Source organism: Microcebus murinus, chromosome 16 (assembly GCF_040939455.1).
Source record: "Microcebus murinus isolate Inina chromosome 16, M.murinus_Inina_mat1.0, whole genome shotgun sequence".
NCBI lineage: Eukaryota > Metazoa > Chordata > Mammalia > Primates > Cheirogaleidae > Microcebus > Microcebus murinus.
In genome coordinates this window covers 39,413,108-39,436,662 of record NC_134119.1, presented here as the reverse complement: position 1 = coordinate 39,436,662, position 23,555 = coordinate 39,413,108, and the positions used below count along the sequence as shown (strand labels likewise).

General features: G+C 50.7%; 1 protein-coding gene across 1 annotated transcript; it reads right to left on the bottom strand.

Moving 5' to 3' along the window:
* Positions 1-407: 407 nt before the first annotated feature.
* On the bottom strand, positions 408-22,176 carry SGK2 (serum/glucocorticoid regulated kinase 2). The gene is made up of 13 exons (XM_076011133.1): positions 21,676-22,176; positions 20,517-20,578; positions 19,343-19,392; positions 18,747-18,804; positions 18,502-18,585; positions 17,404-17,535; positions 16,122-16,234; positions 15,796-15,832; positions 14,727-14,813; positions 12,319-12,414; positions 11,201-11,356; positions 7,719-7,808; positions 408-3,808 (listed from the first exon to the last, which is right to left on the bottom strand). The coding sequence occupies exons 2-13, from the start codon at positions 20,550-20,552 to the stop codon at positions 3,644-3,646; spliced, it is 1,104 nt and encodes a 367-aa protein (XP_075867248.1). The 5' UTR covers positions 20,553-20,578; positions 21,676-22,176; the 3' UTR covers positions 408-3,643.
* Between the last annotated feature and the right edge of the window lie 1,379 nt (positions 22,177-23,555).

Here is a 23,555-nt window from a genome sequence, read left to right as displayed (position 1 = left end):
GCAGTGCCAGGCCTGAGCACCGGGGAACGCGGCGGTGAACCCGCCGCCCTCTAGGCGTCTTCAGGCGGGGAGTTAGCCCTTGGCTAGCCAGAGCCTACAAAAATGTAAAAACATAAGCTCTGTTACGGAGTTGTGCGGGGCCCGAGCTGGTCAAAAAGGAGCCCCCGTTGAGCAGAGATCTGAAAGAAAAGTATTCATTAAGGCAAGGGCGTTCCTATCAGAAGGAACTGCTTGTGCAAAAGAGCCATCACCACATACAGGTTGCCCTGCCATAGCCTTGGAAATGGAAAATCAGATGCCTGCAACCACAAACAGGCCGTGCTGCTCCCCAGGGGAGGGCTCTGTGCCTGGCCTGAGGACTGTGGGTTCGGGTACAACGCTGCAGCAGCCTGGAAGACTCAAACCGATGAGTGCGGAGACTTGACAGTTCACTTATTTATTTATTTGCTCAGGGAGGAAGCGAGGGAGAGAGAAAAAAAAGAGAGGGTGGGAGAGGGGGAGGAGCCTGACAGTTTTGATTTACATTTATGTTTGTCTTCAAAGAGTACAGAGTAGGAGTTTGGGATATTAAAGTACACACACAATTGCTGTTGTCTTTTCACAATACTGTCCCTCCAAATTTAAAAAAGTGGAGAAGAGGGTGATTGAGAATTCTCTTTTTTTTTTTAGACAGTCTCACTCTGTTGCCTGGGCTGTGCTGTGGGGTCAGCCTAGCTCACAGCAACCTCAAACTCCCGGGCTCAGGCAATCCTCCTGCCTCAGCCTCCCGAGTAGCTGGGACTACAGGCACACGCCACCATGCCCAGCTAATTTTTTCTATATATTTTTAGTTGGCCAACTGATTTGTTTCTATTTTTAGTAGAGACGGTCTCGCTCTTGTTCAGGCTGGTTTCAAACTCCTGACCTTGAGCGATCCGCCTGCCTCGGCCTCCCTGAGTGCTAGGATTACAGGCGTAAGCCACCGCGTCCAGCCTGAGAATTCTCTTTTGGGAGATGCTGTATTTTGGTGCAAAATTGGGTGAATACAGTCCGTATTTAGGGTAAAAACAGAAGGAGGTGTTCCCACTGGAGAGAGTAGGTTGTTCCACTTGAGGATTGGGACAAGTCTTGGGAATTTTCTGCCTGTTGTGCAATCAGTATTTGCTAAAGCATCTGCCCACAGCACTTCTCCCACTGTTAGAGGCTGTAGAAGAGCATGAGTTTTAGAATCAGCTGCCACCACATTCACCTCCACCAAGTTCAGCTGTGCCAAGTTCAGTTCCTGAATATGCCCAGTTCCTCACCAAGTGGGTGACCTTGGGCAAATTGCTTAATCTCTCTGAGCAAATGTTTCCTATGTGCAAAGTGAGGTTAATAATTTCTAAGTGCTGGCTTACTGTGAGTATTGTAAATGATGCATATAAAACTTGGAATGTGCTATAAACATAGGTATAGCGGGATCAATTCAGTAGCCTAGTTTTGCATTTTTATCCTGGTGAAAAATTTGTGATTTTACACCTTATGTAAAACCATTACATGTTTCACAACCCATAGCTGTTTGTGTACTTTTGACAGTATTAGCATGTGTCTGACAATTACACTTTTTGCTATGGGAAGTTGGGGGGATTTTGACCTCTCCCTCATCTTGTTCCACATTTGTCAATTAACAAGTGCTATTAAGATGGAAATCAGAGTGTTTCTTTCAGAGTTCTCAGCACACGTCAAAGCTTAATATTAATTCTTCCTGACCCAGCTTTGATCTCCAGTAGGTCAGTGTCACTGGTGTTTTTGCCATGGTCTCCCAGATTGGTCCTCCATAATTGCTTGGGCAGGGGACTAGGTGGACAAAAATGGAAGGGAAAGAGTGGGACTGAGTTAAGAGAGAAAGGCAACAAAATCACCAGCACACACTGATCCTAAGAAAGTTCCTCCCCTTGTCCCTAAAACAAAAAGCTAATAAGGACACCCTGAAGTAGGAACCACAGGTTTGTGAAAAACCACAGAAGTAAGGAAGTATGATCTATCCCACACGTGCAGGGTGTCCTGAATTCATGAGGCGTTACATGCTCACATTCTGTCCAATCAGAATTACCTTTAGAAATGACTAATCTTCAACATATGGAGCTCCATGGGTGGCCAGGAAGCTCTGGTCACCAAGTCTGCAGCAGTCTCCAGCTCTGTCCAAGGCCTGAGCTCCCATGTAAGGTAGTGTACAGCATGAACTTCATAGCCAGGCTCAGACCATGAACAGCATCCAGCTGAATGGCTCCTCTTCAAGACCCCATTTCTCACACCTCGCTTGGTCCAACCAATTCTTGCTTTGGCTCTTATTAGAGATTCTGACAGTCTTTCTGCTTGGACCTAACTAACACCCAGAGTGAGGGGATAGATCAGCACAAAAGTTCAATGTAAGAGTCAAATATGGCCCCAGGTCCCAGCTCTGGCCCTTATTAGCTATGCAACCTTCAGGCAAGGAACTTCTCTGACCCTGTTTCTTATTGGTAAAAAGGGGATAGTAATAATTCTATCTTAGGGTTGTTTGGATGAAAATTGGTAACAGACATTAAAAAGTCTAACACAGAAACTGGCCAAGCTTAGGCAGGTGATCTAAAACTGATTTGGGCCAATTAAGCAAAAAAGGAGTGTATTAAAAGCATAGAAAGCTCTTGACATCATTGGGAAAGCTAGAGAGTGAGACTTGAGGCTTTCAGGAATGACACTGCACTGCTGGTCTGATGAGGAAACTGCTGCTGTTGCTGAAGCTAAGTGCCAATTGCTACAATTTGCATTGTTGCTATTTTTATACCAGAAACTCAATTTTGTGGGTACTCACCACAATTAACACATGAAAGAGAGCTCCTGGTCCCTTCCCTGAGTCAAAGGGTGGCACAGGTGCATCCCTGGGCCACATGCCTGGCCCTAGCTCAGGGGAGGCTGGGAAAGTCAGTATCTAGCATTTTTAGCTACTCTACGTGGAGGTAGTTATTGCCCTTCAAGAAGGCTTATGAAATAGGGTACTCCCTGAATATAAGATGGGGTTCAGATACCAGGCAACCAACCCAAAACAAATGTTCAATACTACCCACACAAAGAAAGACATCATCAATATGGAGATGTTGGCTGACACCCTATAAGCTAGTTTATATCTCTGTCATTTTACACATTAGGATCAAAATCCAAACACTAGGAGCCCTTCTGGTAAAGAGTGCTTGGTTGCCTATCCAACATCTCCCTTTCTCTCTTAGTGTCCACTGGGTAGTCACGTGCCCCACTGATGAGCCACACAGCCCAGCCTCCAATCCAGGCAAGGGTGTGTGGTTAGGGAGATGTAAGCAGAAGTCATTGGTGGGGATCTGGGATAGCTTTTAAAAGTGCCATTTTGCTCTTTTCCCTTCCTCCTTTTTTGCTGCCCAGAACACAAAATTGGTGGCTAGAGCTCCAGGAACCATTTTGTGATAATGCAGCAACCCTAATATTGGAAGCCATTGCCTGAGAGTGTCTGATGCCCTGTCACACTAGCCCTAGACCGCCTAACACTATTCTTTCATGTGATAGGAAAAAAATAAACTTGTTTCTCATTCAAGTCATTGTTACTTTGCATCTCTGTTTTTAGCAGCTGAAGGTAACTCTGCACTGGTCTCAGTGGTTTCACAGTGCTCCTCTTCTAGCCATCTAAGAGGCCGTCATTCTCCTGTGCATACGAAAATCCCAGGAATGCACTTGAGGTCCCAGAGCTGCTGGCCACAGTGTCAGGGGTGCAGCCAATGGACTTGGACACAGCTTCCTGGGTGAACTCTGGGTCAAAGTTTTTCAAGTCAGCAGGTCCTGCCTGTCAATAGAAGCCAATGATGAGAAGGGAACACTGGGGTCTGAGCTCCCAAAAGAGCACAAAGCCTCAAAGAGGGATGTCAGGCCTGTCCTCTGAGTGCTTCCTAGTCACCCATACTTGGCTGTCACTTTCCCATGTACTGACATTAATCATTTTATTTCACGTTGTTGAGTTCTGGCATCCTGGTGGCTTACTCCCACCAATCTTTATAATTTTTTTTTTTTTTTTTTTTTGAGACAGAGTGTCGCTTTGTTGCCCATGCTGGAGTGAGTGCCGTGGCGTCAGCCTAGCTCACAGCAACCTCAAACTCCTGGGCTCAAGAGATCCTCCTGCCTCAGCCTCCTGAGTAGCTGGGACTACAGGCATGTGCCACCATGCCCGGCTAATTTTTTCTATATATATTTTAGTTGGCCAATTAATTTCTATTTTTAGTAGAGATGGGATCTCACTCCTGCTCAGGCTGGTTTTGAACTCCTGACCTTGAGTGATCCTCCTGCCTTGGCCTCCCAGAGTGCTAGGATTACAGACGTGAGCCACCACACCTGGCCAATCCCACCAATCTTTAGACTAGTCAGCCAGTCAACATATACCTACTGAATGCCTGCCAGGCACTGTTCCTGGCACTCCCTGCTCTCGTGAAGATTATATTTTGAAGGAGATAGGAGGATTGATATTGATAATAAGCAAGTACACAGATGTCTAATTTAGAATGTTGCTAGGTCCTATGAAGAAGATAACATAGGGCAATGTGGCAGGGAGTGCCCAGGGCAGCTTTGGAGGAAGACCTGTGTGGGAGATTGCAAAAGTGATCACAGATTCTCCATGTCCCATCCAGAGGTGGGGTCTGTTTCTCCATCCCTTCACTATTGGTTAGCCCTGTGACTTGCTTGGGTCAATGGGACATTCCCAAATGTGACGCAAGCAGAGGCCTGAAAAATGCGCATTGGGAGTGGTTCTCTCTTGCCGTACTTGGAACCCTGAAGTCACCATGTGAACGAGCCCAGACGAGCCTGCTGCGGTGTGAGAGGCCTCGTGAAGGAGAGCTCGGTTGCCCTGGCTGCCTGCCAACTCCCAGACGCAGAGTGAGGCCATTCTAGATCATCAGCAGCCGCTGTCCTGCTAGCTGGCTACAGGCACGAGAGAGCTCTGCAGAGACCAGCTGGCCTGGCCCAGACTAAAAACACCATAGAGAATCTGAACCAAATAAAAGACTGTTGTTTTAAGCCGCTTAGTCTTGAGGCGGCTTGTTATACAGCAAGAGCCAATCGATACCGTCTCTCTCTGGAGGAGGCATAGGCTATAGAGATTTTGCCACCTAGGTTTTATGACGTCAGTAGGTGACCCAGGGAAGGGTCTGCAAATATGCTTTCGTCCTGGGCTGTGGAACCAAACAGACCATGGTTCCAGTTTCTCAAGAAGGCCACAGGGCGCGGTGGTCCCAGCCAGAGGCTCACGGTTCTGAGACCAGATTGTGAATCTTGGCTATGGCCTCTGATCTTGTTTGTTGCATGGCCCTAGACAAGGCAGGTATTTGTTGTGTTTTTACAAGTGAAGAAAATGATGCTAAAAAAACTTACTTCAGGTCTCCCAAGCGGTAGGTGGGAGCACCAGGAATCCACCCCAGCATGCCTCACTCTAAGATGTGAGTGCTGCTGCATTGTACCGCATCCCTGCCTGATGTTCTGTGTATTGCTCCCTCCAGGGTGTATGCTTGACGTATCTCTTTAAAATCCCAAGAAAAAGAACCTTTTCAGGTGCCTGGACTGAGTGTATCCTATCTGACAACTGTTGTCACAAATCTGGTGCTCAAAGACATGTTCACGAACAGGTAAACGTTCATGAACATGAACTTCTGGGTTTTATGAAAATATAAATAGTGAATTCACACTGGCAGTGTTTGGTGTGCAGACTACTTGGGAGGAGGGGGCTGGACACCGCTGGACACTGCACCTGACAGGTGGCCAAGACAACCTCACACGTCCACCTCCAATGCTGCTGCTGCTGATTAATATTTAAAAACTGGCCAGGCGTAGTGGATCACACCTGTAATCCTAGCACTCTGGGAGGCCGAGGCAGGAGGATCGCTCAAGGTCAGGAGTTCAAAACCAGCCTGAGCGAGACCCTGTCTCTACTAAAAATAGAAAGAAATTAATTGGCCAACTAAAAATATATAGAAAAATTAGCCAGGCATGGTGGCGCATGCATGTAGTCCCAGCTACTCGGGAGGCTGAGGCAGGAGGATTGCTTGAGCCCAGGAGTTTGAGGTTGCTGTGAGCTAGGCTGACACCACGGCACTCACTCTAGCCTGGGCAACAGAGTGAGACTCTGTCTCAAAAAAACAAACAAACAAACAAAAAAAAACTAATCACCTTCACCATAAATCGAAGAAATATAAATGAAAACAATGAGATGCCATTTTTCCCTTACCAAATTTGCAAAACAAAAAACAATAACAACAACACATGATGCTGCAGAGGGCGAGAAAGAGGAGAGCTCTCCAGCAGGCGCCGCTGGTGGGAAACACGTGGTTTTCCCTTCCGCACAGTGGACAGGCAGCCTGAATTGGGAACCTAAAACCGTTCACATTCTCTGACCTAGCAATTCCCCATCTGGAATCCAGCTTAAGGAAATGACCAGAACTCTGGGCAAAGACATATACTTAAAAATGTTCGTCAGCACATTATGATAGAGAGAAAAAAAATGGTAACAGCCCAAAGTTCACAATTAGGAGCATGGTTGAGTAAATTATGTTACCAACATAAGATTGAAATATTATGCAGCCACTAAAAACTATATTTATAAAGGTTTATATGACATATGGAAATGATAACAGTTTTTAGCCAAAAAAAAAACAAAAAAAAAAACGGAAGCCAGACACGGTGGTGCACGCCTATAGTCCCAATTACTTGGGAGGCTCGCTTGAGCCCATGAGTTCAAGGCTGCAGTGAGCTATGATCGTGCCACTGCACTCTGGGTGACAGAGTAAGACCCAGTCATTCAAATAAATAAATAATTTTTAAATGAGTGGGGGAAGACAAACACACACATACACACAAACACAGATAGGTATTATAAAGTATGACCTAACTATGTGAAAAAAAAGACACATAGAAAAAAGACTAGTAGTGAGTATCTTGGGTAGTAAGATAATAAGCATTTCCCTGATGCTGCTTTAAACTCCTCTGCTTTATACAAGTTCTACAAGGAATACATATTATCTTTGTTATCAGGAAAAAGTCTACAAATAGAAAAAGATAAAACATGTCTGTAGGGCTTGGCTCTGTCTGGGTGTGCTACATGACACAGCACTTTAAAGCCCATGAATGGGTTGGGCACGGTGGCTCATGCCTGTAATCCTAGTACTCTGGGAGGCCCGCTCAAGGTCAGGAGTTCAAAACCAGCTCTGAGCAAGAGCGAGACCCTGTCTCTACTAAAAATAGGAAGAAATTACTTGGACAGCAAAAAATATATATAGAAAAAAAATTAGCAGGGCATGATGGCGCATGCCTGTAGCCCCCGCTACTCAGGAGGCTGCGGCAGGAAGATGGCTTGAGCCCAGGAGTTTGAGTTTGCTGTGAGCTAGGCTGATGCCACAGCACTCTAGCCTGGGCAACAGAGTGAGACTCTGTCTCAAAAAATAAAAAAATAAAATAAAACCCATGAACAACTCTGCGGTGAGGGTTACTGGTGCTGACAATCAAGGGCGGCAGCTGTCACCCAAGAGTTGAGCTAGCAACAGGACTTGTGGGGGCTAGAGCCAGTTATGCCTCACGCTTACTGCGTGGCCTTGCACAAATCCATGAGCCTCTTGGCCCCCCAGTTTCCCCATCTGCATAAAGAAAGCTGGCCCATATACCAAGTTCCCACCACTCCTGGACACCCAGAATCTAGAAATGCGGGGACCTCTTACCACATTTGGGTTGAAGGGGGGAGTTAGCCTCTTGTGGTACAGGTCGTCCCAGTTTATGGGGCTGAAGAATACATGATTCTTTATCTCGAGCTGAAAGAAGAAGGTGCTGGTTAGAAGTACCCTCCCCACAGGCGCTCCACCCCACCCGCACATCCGCTAGAGCCCCAACTCTACCAGTAACCGGCTGTCCACTGGGAAGTAACTTGCAGTTCTGGCTGGTTTCCTGGGACGGGAGATCATCCCACGGCCAAGCCTCTCCCATAATCCAGAACCCAAACCCTTCTCCCCCATAGCATCTGTTTATTCCACAACTATTTACTGTGCACCTTCTCTGAGCTCCTACAGTGTTCTAGGTTTTGCAGGCATGTCACTGAGCAAGACAGCGGAACCTGTTCTAGGTGGGGAGGGGGAACTCCCAAGGGGTGCTTGGGGACCCTCCCCTCATTCTGCCTCAGTACATCTTGAGTCTTCCAGAATGCAAACCAGAGAAATGGACGACCAAATCAACTCACTAAGGAAGGTTTGAGAAGTTAAAGCCCCAAGAAAACCTGTAGATTCCCAGAGACTCACAATTTAAGAATGGGCATGATTCACCATTTCTTTCTGAATTAAAATCAATGTTGGCACCAACTTCTTCTCATCGTAGCAGGACCTACTCTCTATCTGTGTTTCCCAAAAAATGATTCCCCAACTCCCTGTACCAGACCCTGCAGTGGGCTGGCTAAAAAGCCAGATCTGAGAATAGAATAATAGATATTGGAGACTTGGAAGAGTAGGAGGGGCTTGAGGGATAAGAAATTACTGAATGAGTACAATGTACACTATTTGGGTGATGGCTACACTATAAGCCCAACTAGCGCTGGGTGCAGTGGCTCTGGCCTGTAATCCCAGCACTTTGGGAGGCCGAAGTGGGGAGGAACACTTGAGGCCAGGAGTTCAAGACCAGCCTGGGCAATATAGCAAGACCCCCTCTCTACAAAATATAAAAATAAATAAAGGCCAGACTTTACCACTACACAGTACATCTCTGTAATGAAATTGCACTTGTATCCCCTAAATATATACTTAAAAAAAAAAAAAAGCCAGATCCAAAATATCTCCAGAAGAATTCCCTAGAAATTGGCAACATTGTTTGCCTCTGAACCGAGGGACCTGGGTGGCTGGAGAGATTTTTTTCTAGATGTTCTTTTATACACTTTGAATCTTGGTCTATGTGAATGTATATAATTTATTTTAAAAGTCATACATGATTTTTAAGATGCAAACTTCCACTTGGAAGGAAGGGACCTATCTCCATGGAATCCCCTGTTCTTTTTTTTTTTTCTTTTTGAGACAGAGTCTCACTCTGTTGCCCGGGCTAGAGTGCCATGGCGTCAGCCTGGCTCACAGCAACCTCAAACTCCTGGGTTCAAGTGATCTTCCTGCCTCAGCCTCCCAAGTAGCTGGGACTACAAGCATGCACCACCATGGCCCGGCTAATTTTTTCTATATAATTTTAGCTGTCCAATTAACTTCTTTCTATATTTGATAGAGACAGGATCTCACTCTTGCTCAGGCTGGCCTCAAACTCCTGAGCTCAAACGATCCACCCGCCTCAGCCTACCAGAGTGCTAGGATTACAGGTGGGAGCCACGGCGCCCAGCAGGAAGCCCCTGTTCTTTAAGCTGGCCAGGGACAGGCAGGCTAATGCCCTAAATGTCACACTTCACAGTATGTGGCATGTAGAGCTCTTGGGACAGACATTCAACAAGCACTTACTGTGTGCTCGACACTGGTCTAGGTGCTTTGTGTATGTTAATTCATTTAATCTTCCTATTATTATAGATGGGGAAACTGAGGCTCACAGAGAGAAATTAAGAAATATGCCCAAGGTCCTGCAACTAGACAGTGGTAGAGGAGGAATGTGAACCCAGGTAGCCCATCTCATAGTCCATTCATCTGAACACTATGATGCTAGAAAAGAAAACAAACTTCTAGGGGAAAAGAGTACTGTGGCCTTCTTTTTAAAAATCCAGATTACCTTGTGTTGAGTAAAGAATGTAAGATTTTTTTTTTGCTTCACTTTCACAGGTGTTAATGTTAGATTATTTTTAAAGTACTACTTTAATTTTTTATTTTTTTCTTCTAGGCTATATAGGCTGAATAAAGTACTACTTTAAATAACTGTAAGTAGCCCTGTAGTCCTAGCACTCTGGGAGGCCGAGGTGGGCGGATTGCTCAAGGTCAGGAGTTCGAAACCAGCCTGAGCAAGAGCGAGACCCTGTCTCTACTATAAATAGAGATAAATTAATTGGCCAACTTATATAGAAAAAATTAGCTGGCCATGGTGGCACATGCCTGTAGTCCCAGCTACTTGGGAGGCTGAGGCAGTAGGATTGCTTGAGCCCAGGAGTTTGAGGTTGCTGTGAGCTAGGCTGACGCCATGGCACTCACTCAAGCCTGGGCAACAAAGTGAGACTCTGTCTCAAAAAAAAAAAAAAGAGGAGCGGCAGTAACAACCGTCCCCTGAACACCTGCTAGGCACCAGGCGTGTGATGCTGGCTCATCCCACCCTCATAACTCTGGCCAGGTGGCACTGTGACCAAACTAACAGTTCTAAGCAAAGTGGGGACCAGGGTAGGTCACTTGCCCAAGGAAGGTCACCTAGATGGCAAGTGGCGGAACCAAGAAGCAATGCCGGGTCTATGTGACCCCCCAAGACCCTGTGAAGAGGGAGTGTTTAAAAAAAAATAAATAAATAACTGTAAGTACTTTAAAAATATAATGAATTTGTTAAGGGAACGGACTATGAATTATTTATCTCTGTATCCCAGGTGTCCAGCCTGGGATCTGTCAAAGAAGAAGTGCTCAGATATTTGTAAAAAGCAAGTCCAGTCCACTCTCTGCACAGGAATCTTCTAAAAACTTACATTGGGTCATGCTGCTCCCCTGCTCAAAACCCCCTAAAGCTTACCATGCTCCTCATTCCTGCCACAGGACTTTTGCATGTGCCCTATGACTGGGGTGCCTTTGCCCAGCTCTATGCATGACTGGCTCCTTTATCCTTCAAGTTTCAGCTTTATTGTCACCTCCTCAGAGAGGACCTCTCTGGTCACACTGGTGTGAATTTGTTCCCCTCCAATCATTGTCTATCTCAGCTAATGGTTCATTTCCTTCCTGCCACTTGTCACACTTTGTGATAATGGTATAAATGTTTGTTTTCGTCATCCTCCCACTCCTATACTTAATAAGGACAGAGACCCATTCTCTTGAATCCCTAGCACCAAGCTCTATAACCTGCACATGGTGCTCAGTAAATATTGATTGACCAAGAGGACTAAAGAAAGTAGTCAGTTAGCAGCAGCAGTGAATTTCCAGATAAAATAGTTAGCAGCTCCTGGTTTTAAAGGGCAGGAGGACACGTGTTAAGGTGCTTCTGAGCTGCCTCTGCAGGAGACTGAGAGCCGCACGAGGGGCCAGTGCCGCGCTGGCAGGTCACCTACGAAGTCTGCTTTGGAGCCCAGCCGCTGCCTCTGGTCCTTGTGGAGAAGGCCTTGCAGGAGGTCGCAGGCGGCCACTGTCCGGCCCCCAGGGATCTGTAGTGGCTGGTGCAGAATGTTCTCATACATCTGGGACACGTCTTGGCTGTAGAAGGGCGGCTGGTGAGTGAGAGAGAAAGAGCAGCTGGAGGATCACGCATGCGAAAGCGGGCACAGGCTCAGGGAGACCGGGAGCAGGCTGGGCAGCTGGGAGGATGCTGCCAGCCCTGTGTCTTGTGCCGTGGCTCACGAGGTGGACGAGAGAGACAGGACCTTCAGGCTCAGCACAGTGGTGAAGAGGGTTGCTGGGAAGGCCAGAAGTCTCTCCCCACCACAGTGTGAGGCTGTGGACTTCTGGGAGCATCCCCTGGCCAATCTCTCTCTCTAATAATGAACATGCAGAGCGATGTTGGCCCATCTCTCTTAATCCAACTTGTGCAGCAACTTCACACCTGGCCAAGTTTGCACTCTCACCTTCATCATTTCATCCCAGCCTCATAACCGTCTTCGAAGAAAGGCTGGGATTTTTCACATGGGAAGACAAGGCTCAGAGCAACTACGTGCACACGGCTGGGAAGAGAGCCAGGCCCCAACCGTGTTCAGGGTCCACTTCTCTTTCTCGCTGCTCTTCCTGCCACTCCTCTGCCAGCTGGTCCTCCTCCCACCTCCCCCCAGCCTGCTCCTTCATAGGCACCAGGCTACATGGGCGAAACCACCCAGAGTACGGCAGTGTGGCCTGGGGGTTGGTTCCACAATTTGTTGGGACGTGACCTCTCTTGGCCTCAGTTTCCCTCTCAGTAAACTAAAACTAACTCCATTTCCAGCAGTGTCAACCTCCAAAGGCTATTTTGAGGCACCCAAGGTGAGAAAGTGTGATGTAAACTGTAAAGTGCTAAACTAACATTATTGAAAAAGTATATTATAATCCTCATATCACTTTGGCATCTTCTCTTTTGGCCTGGAAGGAAGAGATGGCTTGTTCAGTTCCCCGAGCAGAGCCGCGTAGACCACATGTGGGAGAGACCCACCCCTAGCTCACCCCAGAGCCAGGTGTCCCTCGCAGACGGCTACGCGCCACTCACCAGGCCGTGTAGCATCTCGTAGAGGACTGCCCCCAGGCACCACCAGTCCACCGCCCGGTCGTACGGCTCTTTGCGGAGCACTTCTGGAGCCAAGTACTGTAGGAAGGAAACGCACTTGCATGAAACAAGTTGTTCTGCCTCATTTGCCGCATCTGTAAACGAGGCACTGGGAGGAAGCTCGGGGAGGGCTGACCCTGCTGTGATAGCCCCGTGGCTCTGCACGTGTTCGCTCAGCATCCATTTGTGCAGGCCGTCTGCCATGTGTTGGGGATGTGGACGAGGTCAGGCAGGACTGCCCTGTACCATCGTACGTGTTGTGAGCCACACAAAAGGACAGCCAAGGGGTAAAGGGGCCTGCAAGCCTGACTATGATCCACTCGCCAAGCCATAACCTCAGTTCAGAGGTCTATTTGGCAACTTTATTTTTGTTTAGAGGGGTGCTTTTTCTAACTAGTCTGCCCAGAGCAGGGCCCTTTTTCTGATTGCACAAAGCGTCCGATGGGCTCTCAGTGTCCTGGGAGCAGAAAAGCCCCGGGAGTACTCACAGAGCAGGGGGGACGCTGGTGGACAAAGTGTAAGTAAATGTGGCTCGTACTTGTGCTGGAAACCTTAGTGACAGAGGACAGGGTCAGGAAAGAGGAGGTGACATACTGACAGATGAATGCATGCCCTGTGTCCATGCCTTGCACCAGGAGAGAACTGAGGCAGAGCTTTGATTCCTGCCAAAAAAGGACTTGATGCCCTCTTCCCCTGGTGTCTCTACCCTTGGGAGAGGGGCCTCAGCCACAGGCAAAGCCACCCTGAGAGACTGCGTGGGTCTGGGGAAGGGCGGAGACACACAGCCCTGAGCCTTGTTGGTGTGTGGTCTCCGGCAGGTCATTTAACCTCCCAGAACCTTGGTTTCCTCAGCCATGAAATGGGGATGCAGAATTATGTGCTCATACAGGTAGAGGCCCTCGGACGATGGGAGCACCCTTGTCTGTGCTCCCAGGCACCACAGCAGAGCTGAGCCATGAAAAAGGTGGTGTGTTGGGGCCGCATGTCTCCTACACAAGCCTGGGTTCCACATCACCTGCTCCCCACCCCTAGCAGCATCTAGGAAAGGGATGGCTGGGCTGTCAGGCAATGGGGGGCCAGCTTTGTCCAGCAAACACCCCCCATATACAAGCACAGACACTGGCTCCTGCTCAGAGGTCATTCTAGGGCCCACTGGCTACCTAAGAACCAAATGGAGGAGCCCGTCAGATCCAAGACCCCGTTTTCCAAGCATACGGAGACAAACAGAGCAGCTGAAGGCCTGTCCCGTGCCAGGTGGGGAGGAGCTTCCCAGTCTGCAGCCTCAGCCCTCCAACCCCCACCCTGACGTCTGTCCAAGCCACTGGGGGACCCCTTCAGGTCCAAAGTCCAAGACTGGTGGGAGTTCAAGGAAAGGTTTTAACTCCAGGGATACAGGGAGGCCTTGGCAGGACAGACAGACATGTGAATTACAGCTGAGACCTGCAAATTTTAACCCTCCAGCCTCTGAAAAAAAGAAGGTGGACCTGTGTTTTGCACTTGCAAACCCTGATCTTAACTCTCAGGCCACCCCCTTCTACTGCACATGAACTTCACCCACTAGCCCCACACGGCTATCTAACACTTAAAATGTGACTGTCCACATTGAGATGGGCTGTAAGTATAAAATTCATCCCAGATTTCAAAGAGTTAGTAAAAAAACAATAAAATATTTCAACAATTGTATAGGATTGTATGTTGAAATGAGAATATTTTGGATTAAATAAAATATATCATTAAAATGAATTTCAACAGTTATGTTTTACTTTTCATTTATTTATTTTTTTAGAGATGGGGTCTTACTCTGTCACCCAGGCTAGAGTACAGCCTTGAACGCCTGGGCTTAAGCCATCCTCCCACCTCAGCCTCCCGAGTAGCTGGAACTACAGGGTGTGTGCCACCATGCCTGGCTAATTTTTAAATTTGTTTTAGAGTCAGGGTCTTGCTATGTTGCCCAGGCTGGTCTCAAACTCCTAACCTCACGTGATCCTCCTACCTAGCCCTCCAGAAGTGCTGGGATTACGGGCACGAGCCACCATACCTGGCCTTTTTAGTTTTTAAATGTGGCTGCTGAAACATTTTAAATTGTGTATGTAGCTCTCGTTTCTGTTTCCATTGGACAACAGAATTGCTGTGGAGCTTCACTGGCAGCTAGCTGGCCCGGTCTTGGCAGCCCTTGGGCTGGTGTCCTTATTATTACACAGATGAGGAAACCAAGGCTTCATATAGAGTCAGCTTGGGGGAAGCACTCAAATCAAAAGAGTGAGTCCCCTCAGCTGTGACCTGTTGGCTGTAATCAGGACCGGTGGTCCCAGCCACTCTGACCTGCCCTCTCCTGGGGTTTTTACACCAACCTCAGGGGTGCCACAGAACGTGGACGTGGTCTCCTCGGGCTCGACACCTTCCTTGCAGAGGCCGAAGTCCGTCAGCACCACGTGTCCCTGAGGATGAGGGTGGGTAGGGACAGGAGCATGGTCTAATCCAAGGGTGTGGCCAGGCCTAACCCTAAAGACCAGACGCCACACCCCAGGGCAGCAGCAGGAGGACCTGATGCCCGGGCACAGGGCGGAGGCTCCGCTCAGACCCAGGGCTCCCGGGCAGCACAGAGAACACAGCACTTCACTGTCTGCTCCCAGCTCATCATGGTCTGAGACCCACCCCTGCAACAGCGGCAGCTCCAGCATGTCCTTGCTGGACAGCACCCCCTTAACAGAGGGCTGGGGACTCAGAAAGCAGCCACACCCTGTGGCAGCCGGGCGGGAAGGTGGAGTGAATGGATACTCCCAGGTTCTGCACGAATCTGCTCTTCTGAAGCTGCCATGCCCATCCCCTGCTATGAGGACGCTGCCTGCACCCAAAGTCGTCCCCTCTCCCCAGGGGCAATCCACATCCAGTGACTGGTCGACATAGGGGCACGGAGGCCCAGACTCTTTGCCTCAGTGTGGGACAGTCCTAAGGAGCCATCCCAGCGCAGGCCCTTTCCACCCCAGGGAGATGATGAGGCCTCACTTGCAACCACGATGCACGTGAGCTTACTCCTCTACCCAATTCTGTTTTCTTCACCCCCTTTAAAGGTATTTTATCTCTTGAGATTGTTCCCCAATTAACCTTCTGCTCTCACCTCGCCATCTCGGGGTCTGTTTCCAGGGGACGCAGTCTAAGATGAAATCCACCAGCCTCCACCTGGCTCTGCCTGCCCCACACAGACCTCGCGTGCACATGTCTGCACATGCACATGCACATCCACAGTCTCATGTGCACACAATGCTCATACACATGTGTGTACACGTGCATGGACACTCATGCACACACGTACTTGAATGTATCCTCTACCCAGATGCATGCATGTACAATGCACATACACCCAAGAGCACAGACTCATGGTCAGCACACATGTGCAGCCGTGTCCATACACACACCAACCTGGCAGTCCAAGAGAATGTTCTCTGGTTTCAAGTCCCTGCAGAAAATAAGAGAAAAGAGCCCTATGGTGTCTCAGTCATTTAGCGTGAGGAGAGTTGGAGACTCAGGGTCCTGGCAGGAGGACCATGTGTGGAGGCTCCCAAGACGCAGAGGAAGAGCCCAGGGAGGCTGGGCACCAGGCTCTAGGAAAGAGGAGCCCCCAACTCCAGCCCAAACAAAGGACCAAGGTCACTGGGATCCATCAGGATTTAGGGGTGTGTACAACCCCTGGCTGTTAGAACAAGAAGAACCCGGGCTTGGCTCTGAGCCGCAGGTACGTGCCTCACCTGTAAATGATGTTGAGGGAGTGCAGGTAGCCGATGGCGCTGGCCACCTCTGCAGCATAGAAGCGGGCCCGGGGCTCCAGGAACCGGCGCTCCCGCTGCAGGTGGAAGAAGAGCTGGAGGGGACGAGGCGTGTGAGAGGAGATCTGGGGGCTCCAGCTCCTAGAGTGAGGGCAGGACCCCACCCTGTGCAGCTGGCCACGCCGCCCCTCTCCGGGCTGCCATATATTCCTACCAAACAGAGCATGCTGGCCCCGCCCCACACAGCAGTCCTGGGTGCCCAAAGTGTCAGCAGGAGAAGAGATTAATTAGCATCAATTAAACACCTACTGTATTCCAGGCTCCCAGTCAGGCCCTTTTATATCTCTTAGTTCATTTAATCCTCACAACAACCTTCAAGGGACAAATATCATGCCAGTCTCATGTAAGAGGAAGCTGGCAGGGGTCAGAACGGTTAGGTGACTTGCTCAAGGTCTCGTAGCTTGTAATTGGCAGAGCTGAGATTTGAACCTGGGTGGTTCAGAGATGTGCTTTTCCTCCAATCCAGGCGGTAAGATGATTATGGCCATCAAACTGAGCCCAGGTTAGAGGTCCCTGTGGCCTGTGGTATAAATGGGAGCACTGGGCATCCTGACCACAGGGCACCTCTTGGTGTTGACCTTTCCCAGGTCTGTCAAAGGGAGTCTATGGGCAGCTTGGGTGAAGGAGCCAAGAAGGTACCATGGGAGCCCGACAGACCTGCATTCATGTCCTGGATCCACCAGGTACAGGCTGGGTGGCCTTGAGCAAGTGATTCACTTCCTAAGCCTCCGTTTCTTCAGCTACAAAATGTGTCTGTTGGCCGGGCGCGGTGGCTCACACCTGTAATCCTAGCCCTCTGGGAGGCTGAGGTGGGCTGATTGCTCGAGGTCAGGAGTTCAAAACCAGCCTGAGCAAGAGCGAGACCCCGTCTCTACTATAAACAGAAAGAAATTAATTGGCCAACTAATATATATAGAAAAAATTAGCCGGGCATGGTGGTGCATGCCTGTAGTCCCAGCTACTCAGAGGCTGAGACAGAAGGATTGCTTGAGCCCAGAAGTTTGAGGTTGCTGTGAGCTAGGCTGATGCCACGGCACTCACTCTAGCCTGGGCAACAAAGTGAGACTCTGTCTCCAAAAAAAAAAATGTGTGTGTTGTAAGGATGAGCTGAGATCATTCCAGAACTTTCACACAGTGGGCATGTGGTTTGGACAGCTCCCAGCCAAGAGCCGGCCCAGGGAAGCCTCCCTTCGGGCCCACTCACCTCTCCCCCGTTGACATAGTCCAGCACAAAGTAGAGCTTCTCAGGCGTCTGGAAGGAGTAGCGCAGGCCCACGAGGAAGGGGTGCCGCACGTTCTTGAGAAGCACATTGCGCTCTGCCATGATGTGGCCCTGCTGTGGAGTCACACAGACGGGGACCACGTCACAGCCCCCTGCCCCCAAACCCTGGCACAGCCCACACAGCCTTGCTGGTGGGAGTTGTCCTGCCCAGGACTTTCTCATGCCCCTGCTCAAACACCCATTATGGTTCCCTATTGCCCTCAGAGCCAGGCCTGGGCTACTTGCCTAATATTCAGGGCTCAGTGTGGTCACCCTCACCCCCAGCCTCTCCATGTGGGTGCAGCTCCAGTCCCTGGAGCCCCCGCCCCCCAGGTGAAAAGCAAAGCATGTTTGATGATGACGTAAATGAGTCCCAAGGAAAACCTCTGCGGGAAAAGAAGCCAGGCATGATACACTTTCATGCCTTTGCTCGTGCTGTTTCTCCTGCCTGGACGTCCCACCCTCTTTTCAGACCATTGGACTCTTATCCTCAAGGCCAGCTGCAAGGCTGCCTTCCTCAGGAAGACCTCCTTTTCCCACACCCACGATGTCCTTGTTAACATCAATCACTGTCTTTCCTGAGTCCCCTGACTTCACAGTCAGCCCTCTCTCCGGGCCTGCTCTGGCGTATTACCGACGCTGGGTGTTACAGGGACTCAAGCCAACAGAGGCATCAAGCAAGCCAGGATGGCCTTGGCTTGGAGGGCCTTTGGAGAGCATAGCACACGAGCCCACACTGCACCAGTGGTGAGCCTGGCACCTGCAGAGGGCAGAAGACTGGTCCACTTAGGGCCCTGTATGTCCTGGGGGAAGGCAGAGGCCAGGACAGGTCTTCCTGAAGGCCCTGTGGGCGAGGTGGCTCAGCCTGCCTTCGTTGAGAAGAGTCAGCCTCCTGGGCATCCCCTTCCCCTCACCCACCACTGTGACCACCTCTGTACCCAGAGTCAAGGACCCCCCAGAGGTGGGACCCATCTTTGGAAGCCACCCTAGGCTGGGGGTGGAGAAGCAGGAGAGGAAATGTCTGTGCCTAAGCTCTGGTACCTCTTTCTTCTTTAAGATGGATTTTTTCTGCAGCACCTTCACTGCATAGAACGTCCCGTCAGACTTGTGCTTGGCCAGTAGGACCTGAGCAGAAGCACAAATGCAAGGCCTTAAGGTGACTTTGGACTTCCCAATGGCATAGGGCCTCTTGCTGACCCTGCTTCCATCTGCAGGCGCATGGCAGGCAGGGGCAGGAGAGGAAGAGTAGGGAGACCCGGGCCCCCCACCCTCCTCAAGTCATTCACCTTCCCGTAGTTCCCTTTGCCAATGACTTTGAGAAAGTCGAAGTCTGTGGGCCTGGCACTGGGGGAAGAGGGAAAACTCTGATCAGCATTGTCGAGCTCCGGAAACCTGGCACCCAAGAACAAACCCTGGCACCCAAAAACAAACCCTTTTTATCTGTAGATCTGGGAAATGCAAGGAGCCTTCCAGGAACCACATGCCCTTGCCCCTGAAGAACACCATGTTCCTCCAGCTGACAGAGGGCTTGTAAGACTCACCCCTGCCCCAGGGGAGCTCACATTCAAGTTAACAGCAGACAAGGTGCAGATAAAACCAGACAGCCTGCAGAGAAGACAGGGATCTGACCCCCAAAACCCTGAGAAGGGCCTAAAGGTGAGAGTTGCTCATAATGCAGACATTTGGGGGGCACTGCAGGCAGCGGGTTCACCAAGGGCAAAAGCTGGGGAATTGGTGGGAGGTAAAGCTGGAGGACTGTCCTGGGCCCAGATGGCAGAGGGTCTCGAATGCTAGACCAGAGAACTTGGATTCTGTTCTCAGGCTAGGGAGCCAGGTAAGAGGGAAGCCAGGTAAGAAAGTTCCCTGAGAGACCCAAACTCACTTTGGGTTGGCTGAAGGCCCCAGGTGGACGTTCCCATTGGCCCTGGAGGGCTAAAGACAGTAAACAAAGAGTTGATTAAGATCAGCAAGACCCTACTCCCTGGGCCCTCTGTCCTCCCGCTGCCCAGACCCTGATTCCTTCTCCAACAACTCTGCTAGGCTTCCTTCCTTCTTTTCTCCTTCCTTCCTTGTTCCTTTCCACCCATCTACCCACCCACCTACCCAGCCCCCTTACCCCCCAACTTCCCCCCACCACCTTACCTGCTTTGCACAACAGCCTTGGGAGGCTGCTGGCTGCTGTGCCAATTGTACAGGTGAGGACACAGGCCCAGAGAGTTGTCCAAGGTCTCACAGGCAACCGAGCTGGGATTAGGCCAGCTGTCCTCACCACCAAGCCCATGGCTTTTCTACACCATGGATTTTTTTTTTTTTTTTTACCAACCATATAATTTCAAAATATTCAGATTCTTTTTAATGTAACATTGTTTTCACAGTGCAAACTGTCTATATGTGAATAAAATATTTGTTACTCTATTTTTTAAAGTTGTTTCTAATTTGATGAGATTATCCTTTAATCTAGATCCTAACAAGTAAGAAAGAACATCTTGGTTCCTCAAAGAAAGAAGCCCATCTATTTCTTTTCTTTTTCTTTTTTAGACAGAGTCTCACTCTGTTGTCCTGGCTAGAGTGCCATGGCACCAGCCTAGCTCACAGCAACCTCAAACTCCTGGGCTCAAGCGATCCTCCTGCCTCAGCCTCCCGAGTAGCTGGGACTACAGGCATGTGCCACCATGCCTGGCTAATTTTTTTCTATATATGTTTTTAGTTGGCCAATTAACTTCTTTCTATTTATAGTAGAGACGGTGTCTCGCTCTTGCTCAGGCTGGTTTCGAACTCCTGACCTTGAGTGGTCCGCCCACCTCAGCCTCCCATAGTGCGAGGATTATAGGCGTGAGCCACCGTGCCTGGCGCCATCTATTTCTTGAAGCCCTTGCTTACATCTCTTCTTTCTATACCCTGCAAGAGGCCCAATCCTGTGTGCTCACGGTGGCCCCCATTGGCCCCCAGTCCTGGTCTGGGACAGCCCGTGGGGCTCGCTGGTGTCTCTACAGATCCTCAGCCTTGGGAGGAAGTGGAGCCCCCTGGTGATGAGTGGGGGACCAAGAGCCACTCACCTGTGGACTGGGAGCCCCGGCCAGGCTGGAGTCCATTCTGTGGCAGTGATCAGGTGGGCTCTCTGGGGGCACAGGGAACAGCAGGCATGAGAGAGCTGGTGTTGGTGGGTCAATGTCACCCCTCCGGGACTTCAGGCACCACTGTCCTCTCAGTCCTCCCAACCCCTGCACCTGATGGGACAAGGAGTGACAGCTCCTGGACCCAACCTCTTTAACCAAACATATCTGGAGGGCTGGAGGGGCGTGGCCCCTGCCAGGCTGAGTCTTTTCCAGAATTGGGGACATCCAGGGCAGCAAGACCCCTGTGAGCTGGGGCAGCTCCAGGAATCCAGCATGGCCAAGGCTGGAAGGCCCCTTGCAGGGCATAACATCTGAACCCTTCCCCTCACTTCACAGGGGGGAGCCCGAGGCCTAGCAAAGGACTTTCCTAGGGCCACACAATATGGGAGGGGCAGGCTAGGCTCCCCAGACTTCCATACCGGCATGCTGGCAATCCTGAATTACCGTGAACAGTCCCAGCTGGGCTCCGTGTTGGCTATTATCTCCTTGCCGCAAGGAATGGAAGCTGACCTGGGGGCCTCGGGCCAGAGCCACAGTGTGGCCCAAGACTGGTCAACAGCAGAGGGTGTGACCCGCTGTTCTAGGCAGCCAGGAGCACAGTGTCTTCCCTGCCCACTGCCCCCAACTCCAGTGGAGGAGGCCAGGGTGCCCAGACCCTGGCTCAGAGTATTTGAGGTCCCAAAGCCTCACTCTTGCTTGGAAGGCCAAGGCCAAGAGCAGAGATCTCACCTGAGAGCCCAGTTGCTCGCAGGGGCTGCTGGGCACTGTGCATCCCAAGACCACAGGCTTGGCCCACTGTGGGGTGTGGGCTGCAGCCCAGCCTCTTTGGCTAGAGACTGCCCATCTTTACAAGGGGGTTCCTAGATGCACCCCCACATGGCTTCCTTGGGAACTGAGAAAGTGAAGGGTACGGGAAGGGATCCCCCCCTGCAAGCCCGAAGACAGCAAGCTGCAGAACTGCCGAATAGGGCGTTCAACCTGGCTCCAGCGGATACCGTCGGCCTGCGCTCCTGCAGACAGCCCAGCACACTGCACACGCTCTCCTGGGCTGTCCCCGATGGCCTGCTGCCAGGCCCTGCCCTCCCTGGCTGTTACCTACCTGCACGGCCTGAGAAGCCTCTGGGAGAACCAGCAGTGGTTGCTGAAGACAGGCAGCGGACAAGAGAGCCTCTCTCTGTTTTCCCAACAAGGGCCGAAGTGTCGAAGTGTCGGTGCCTGGTGCCGGCCTGGCCCCAGCACAGAGCTCGCAGCTCCCGGCAGCAGCGAGGGGACTGACTGGCTGACGTCACTCGGGATCCAGCAGCGCTTAAGATAGGACCGGAGATCTCTGTTCCCTCCGGGACGTCATCTCCCCTGAGGGGTGGAGTGGAAGGGGTGGGCAACAGCCCCAGGAGAGCCCTGGAGACCTTGGGGCTTGTTAGAATGTGTGTGACTGTGCAGGCCAGGGTGTGTGTGGTGTGCGGTGCATGTGTGCAAGTGTCGTGTGCGTAGACGTGCTTCAGTGTGTCTGTCCGGTGTGTCAGCGCGGCTCCGTACGGCAGGTATGTGTGTCGGTGTGTGAGTTTGTATAGAAGGCTGCTGTGTGTGTCAGCGTGGCCACGTCTGTACTTTTATGCCAGGGTATGTGCACAGTGGCTGGGTGCATCATTGCGCTTCTCAGCATGTGGAGTGTGACATACCTACACACAAACCACATTGTTTGTATATAGGTATGCCGTGGTGTGTCTGTGTCCATATTGGTGTGTATCAGTACATTTCTGAGTATGTGTGTGTGTGCGTGTGTAGGGGCCTGTTGTAAGAAGATATGATCACTGAGGCCTGTGCAGGCCTGGTAAAGATAATCTGGGGCGACGATGAGGTCCCACAGACCTCGGCCATGGTGGCTGAGAGCCCCCCATTGCCCAAGACCTGCAGATGTTTCAGAGGAACCAGGAGCCTAGTGTCTGGCTGAGTCTGGCTGCCTTGGTCTTTGACTGCTAAGCACTTGGCCCTTCAGGCCTTTTCCTGTTGGCCCCTACAGGGCCCTGGCCCAGTCCTCGGGGCAGGCCCAGCTGGCCCACAGCTCTCCTGCGGCGTAAGAAGCAGGGTCCCAGCGGGCACCCTGACTCATGAAGGTCTTGCTCACTGGAGCGGTCGTTAGGGACTCGTGGGGACCATTCCTCTCCCCAGGAGCTCCAAGAGGCGGGCGGGCAGGTGTTCTAGGGAAGGAAGGATTTGATGGCCCTAACACAGCCTCTGCCCTTCTGGAACTTTTGGTGTGGCTACACCACTCCAGGAGGGGGACCCATGGGGCTGGGGCCAAGGGGGTTGGTCAGGGCGGGAATTGAGCCAAGCAGCCTCAGGGGTTCTTTGCAGGATCTGAAATGCTGGGGACACCTGAGTGAGCAATGTCAGAGCCTTCTACCTTTCAACAAAACAGAAATGTTGAACAAACACATGATCAGCAGGATGTCATGTTGACAAAATACACACCCAGAACAAGGACATTTCTTTTCAAAAACAAGACCCTGATGGGGCGGGCCTTCATTCATCAGCACTATTTATAACAGCAATGATAGTGGGACGTCCCACCACAGGGCACTTCCGAATATCTGCGGCTGTAGCAGCCCTCCCTCTTGACCCCACGCCGTGTCCAGATACCGTCCCGCTCCTCCGTTCCCCTTTTCAGTTACACTTCTCTAAAGACTTGTCTGGACTCATCATCTCCACTCCTCTCCCTTTTCCCTTTTGAGCCCATTCCAGAAGCTTTCATCCCAACACTCCAGTGAAACTGTGGACCTTCACGTGACAAAGCCAGCGATGCGTCCTTTGTCCTCATCTCACTCAGCTTCTCTAAGGATCTGGCACATGCACTTTACCCACTTGGCCTTGGAAGCTCCTGGCTTTCCTTCTAGCTCCCTGACTGCTTTCTCCACCGCTTGTGCTGGGTTCTTCTCCTTTTTTAAATCCTTAAACATGGGCTTGGTCCCTGGGCTTGGT

What these genes read in the sequence shown, in the direction of transcription:
- SGK2 (XM_076011133.1), bottom strand. Translation starts at nt 20,552, where the DNA reads ATGGACTCCAGCCTGGCCGGGGCTCCCAGTCCACAG. An exon ending in GGGCCTTCAGCCAACCCAAA is followed by an intron (nt 18,805 to 19,342) that starts GTGAGTTTGGGT and finishes CTCTTCCCCCAG; the next exon opens with TGCCAGGCCCACAGACTTCG. An exon ending in TGGGCTCCAAAGCAGACTTC is followed by an intron (nt 7,809 to 11,200) that starts GTAGGTGACCTG and finishes TTCTTCTTTCAG; the next exon opens with CTCGAGATAAAGAATCATGT.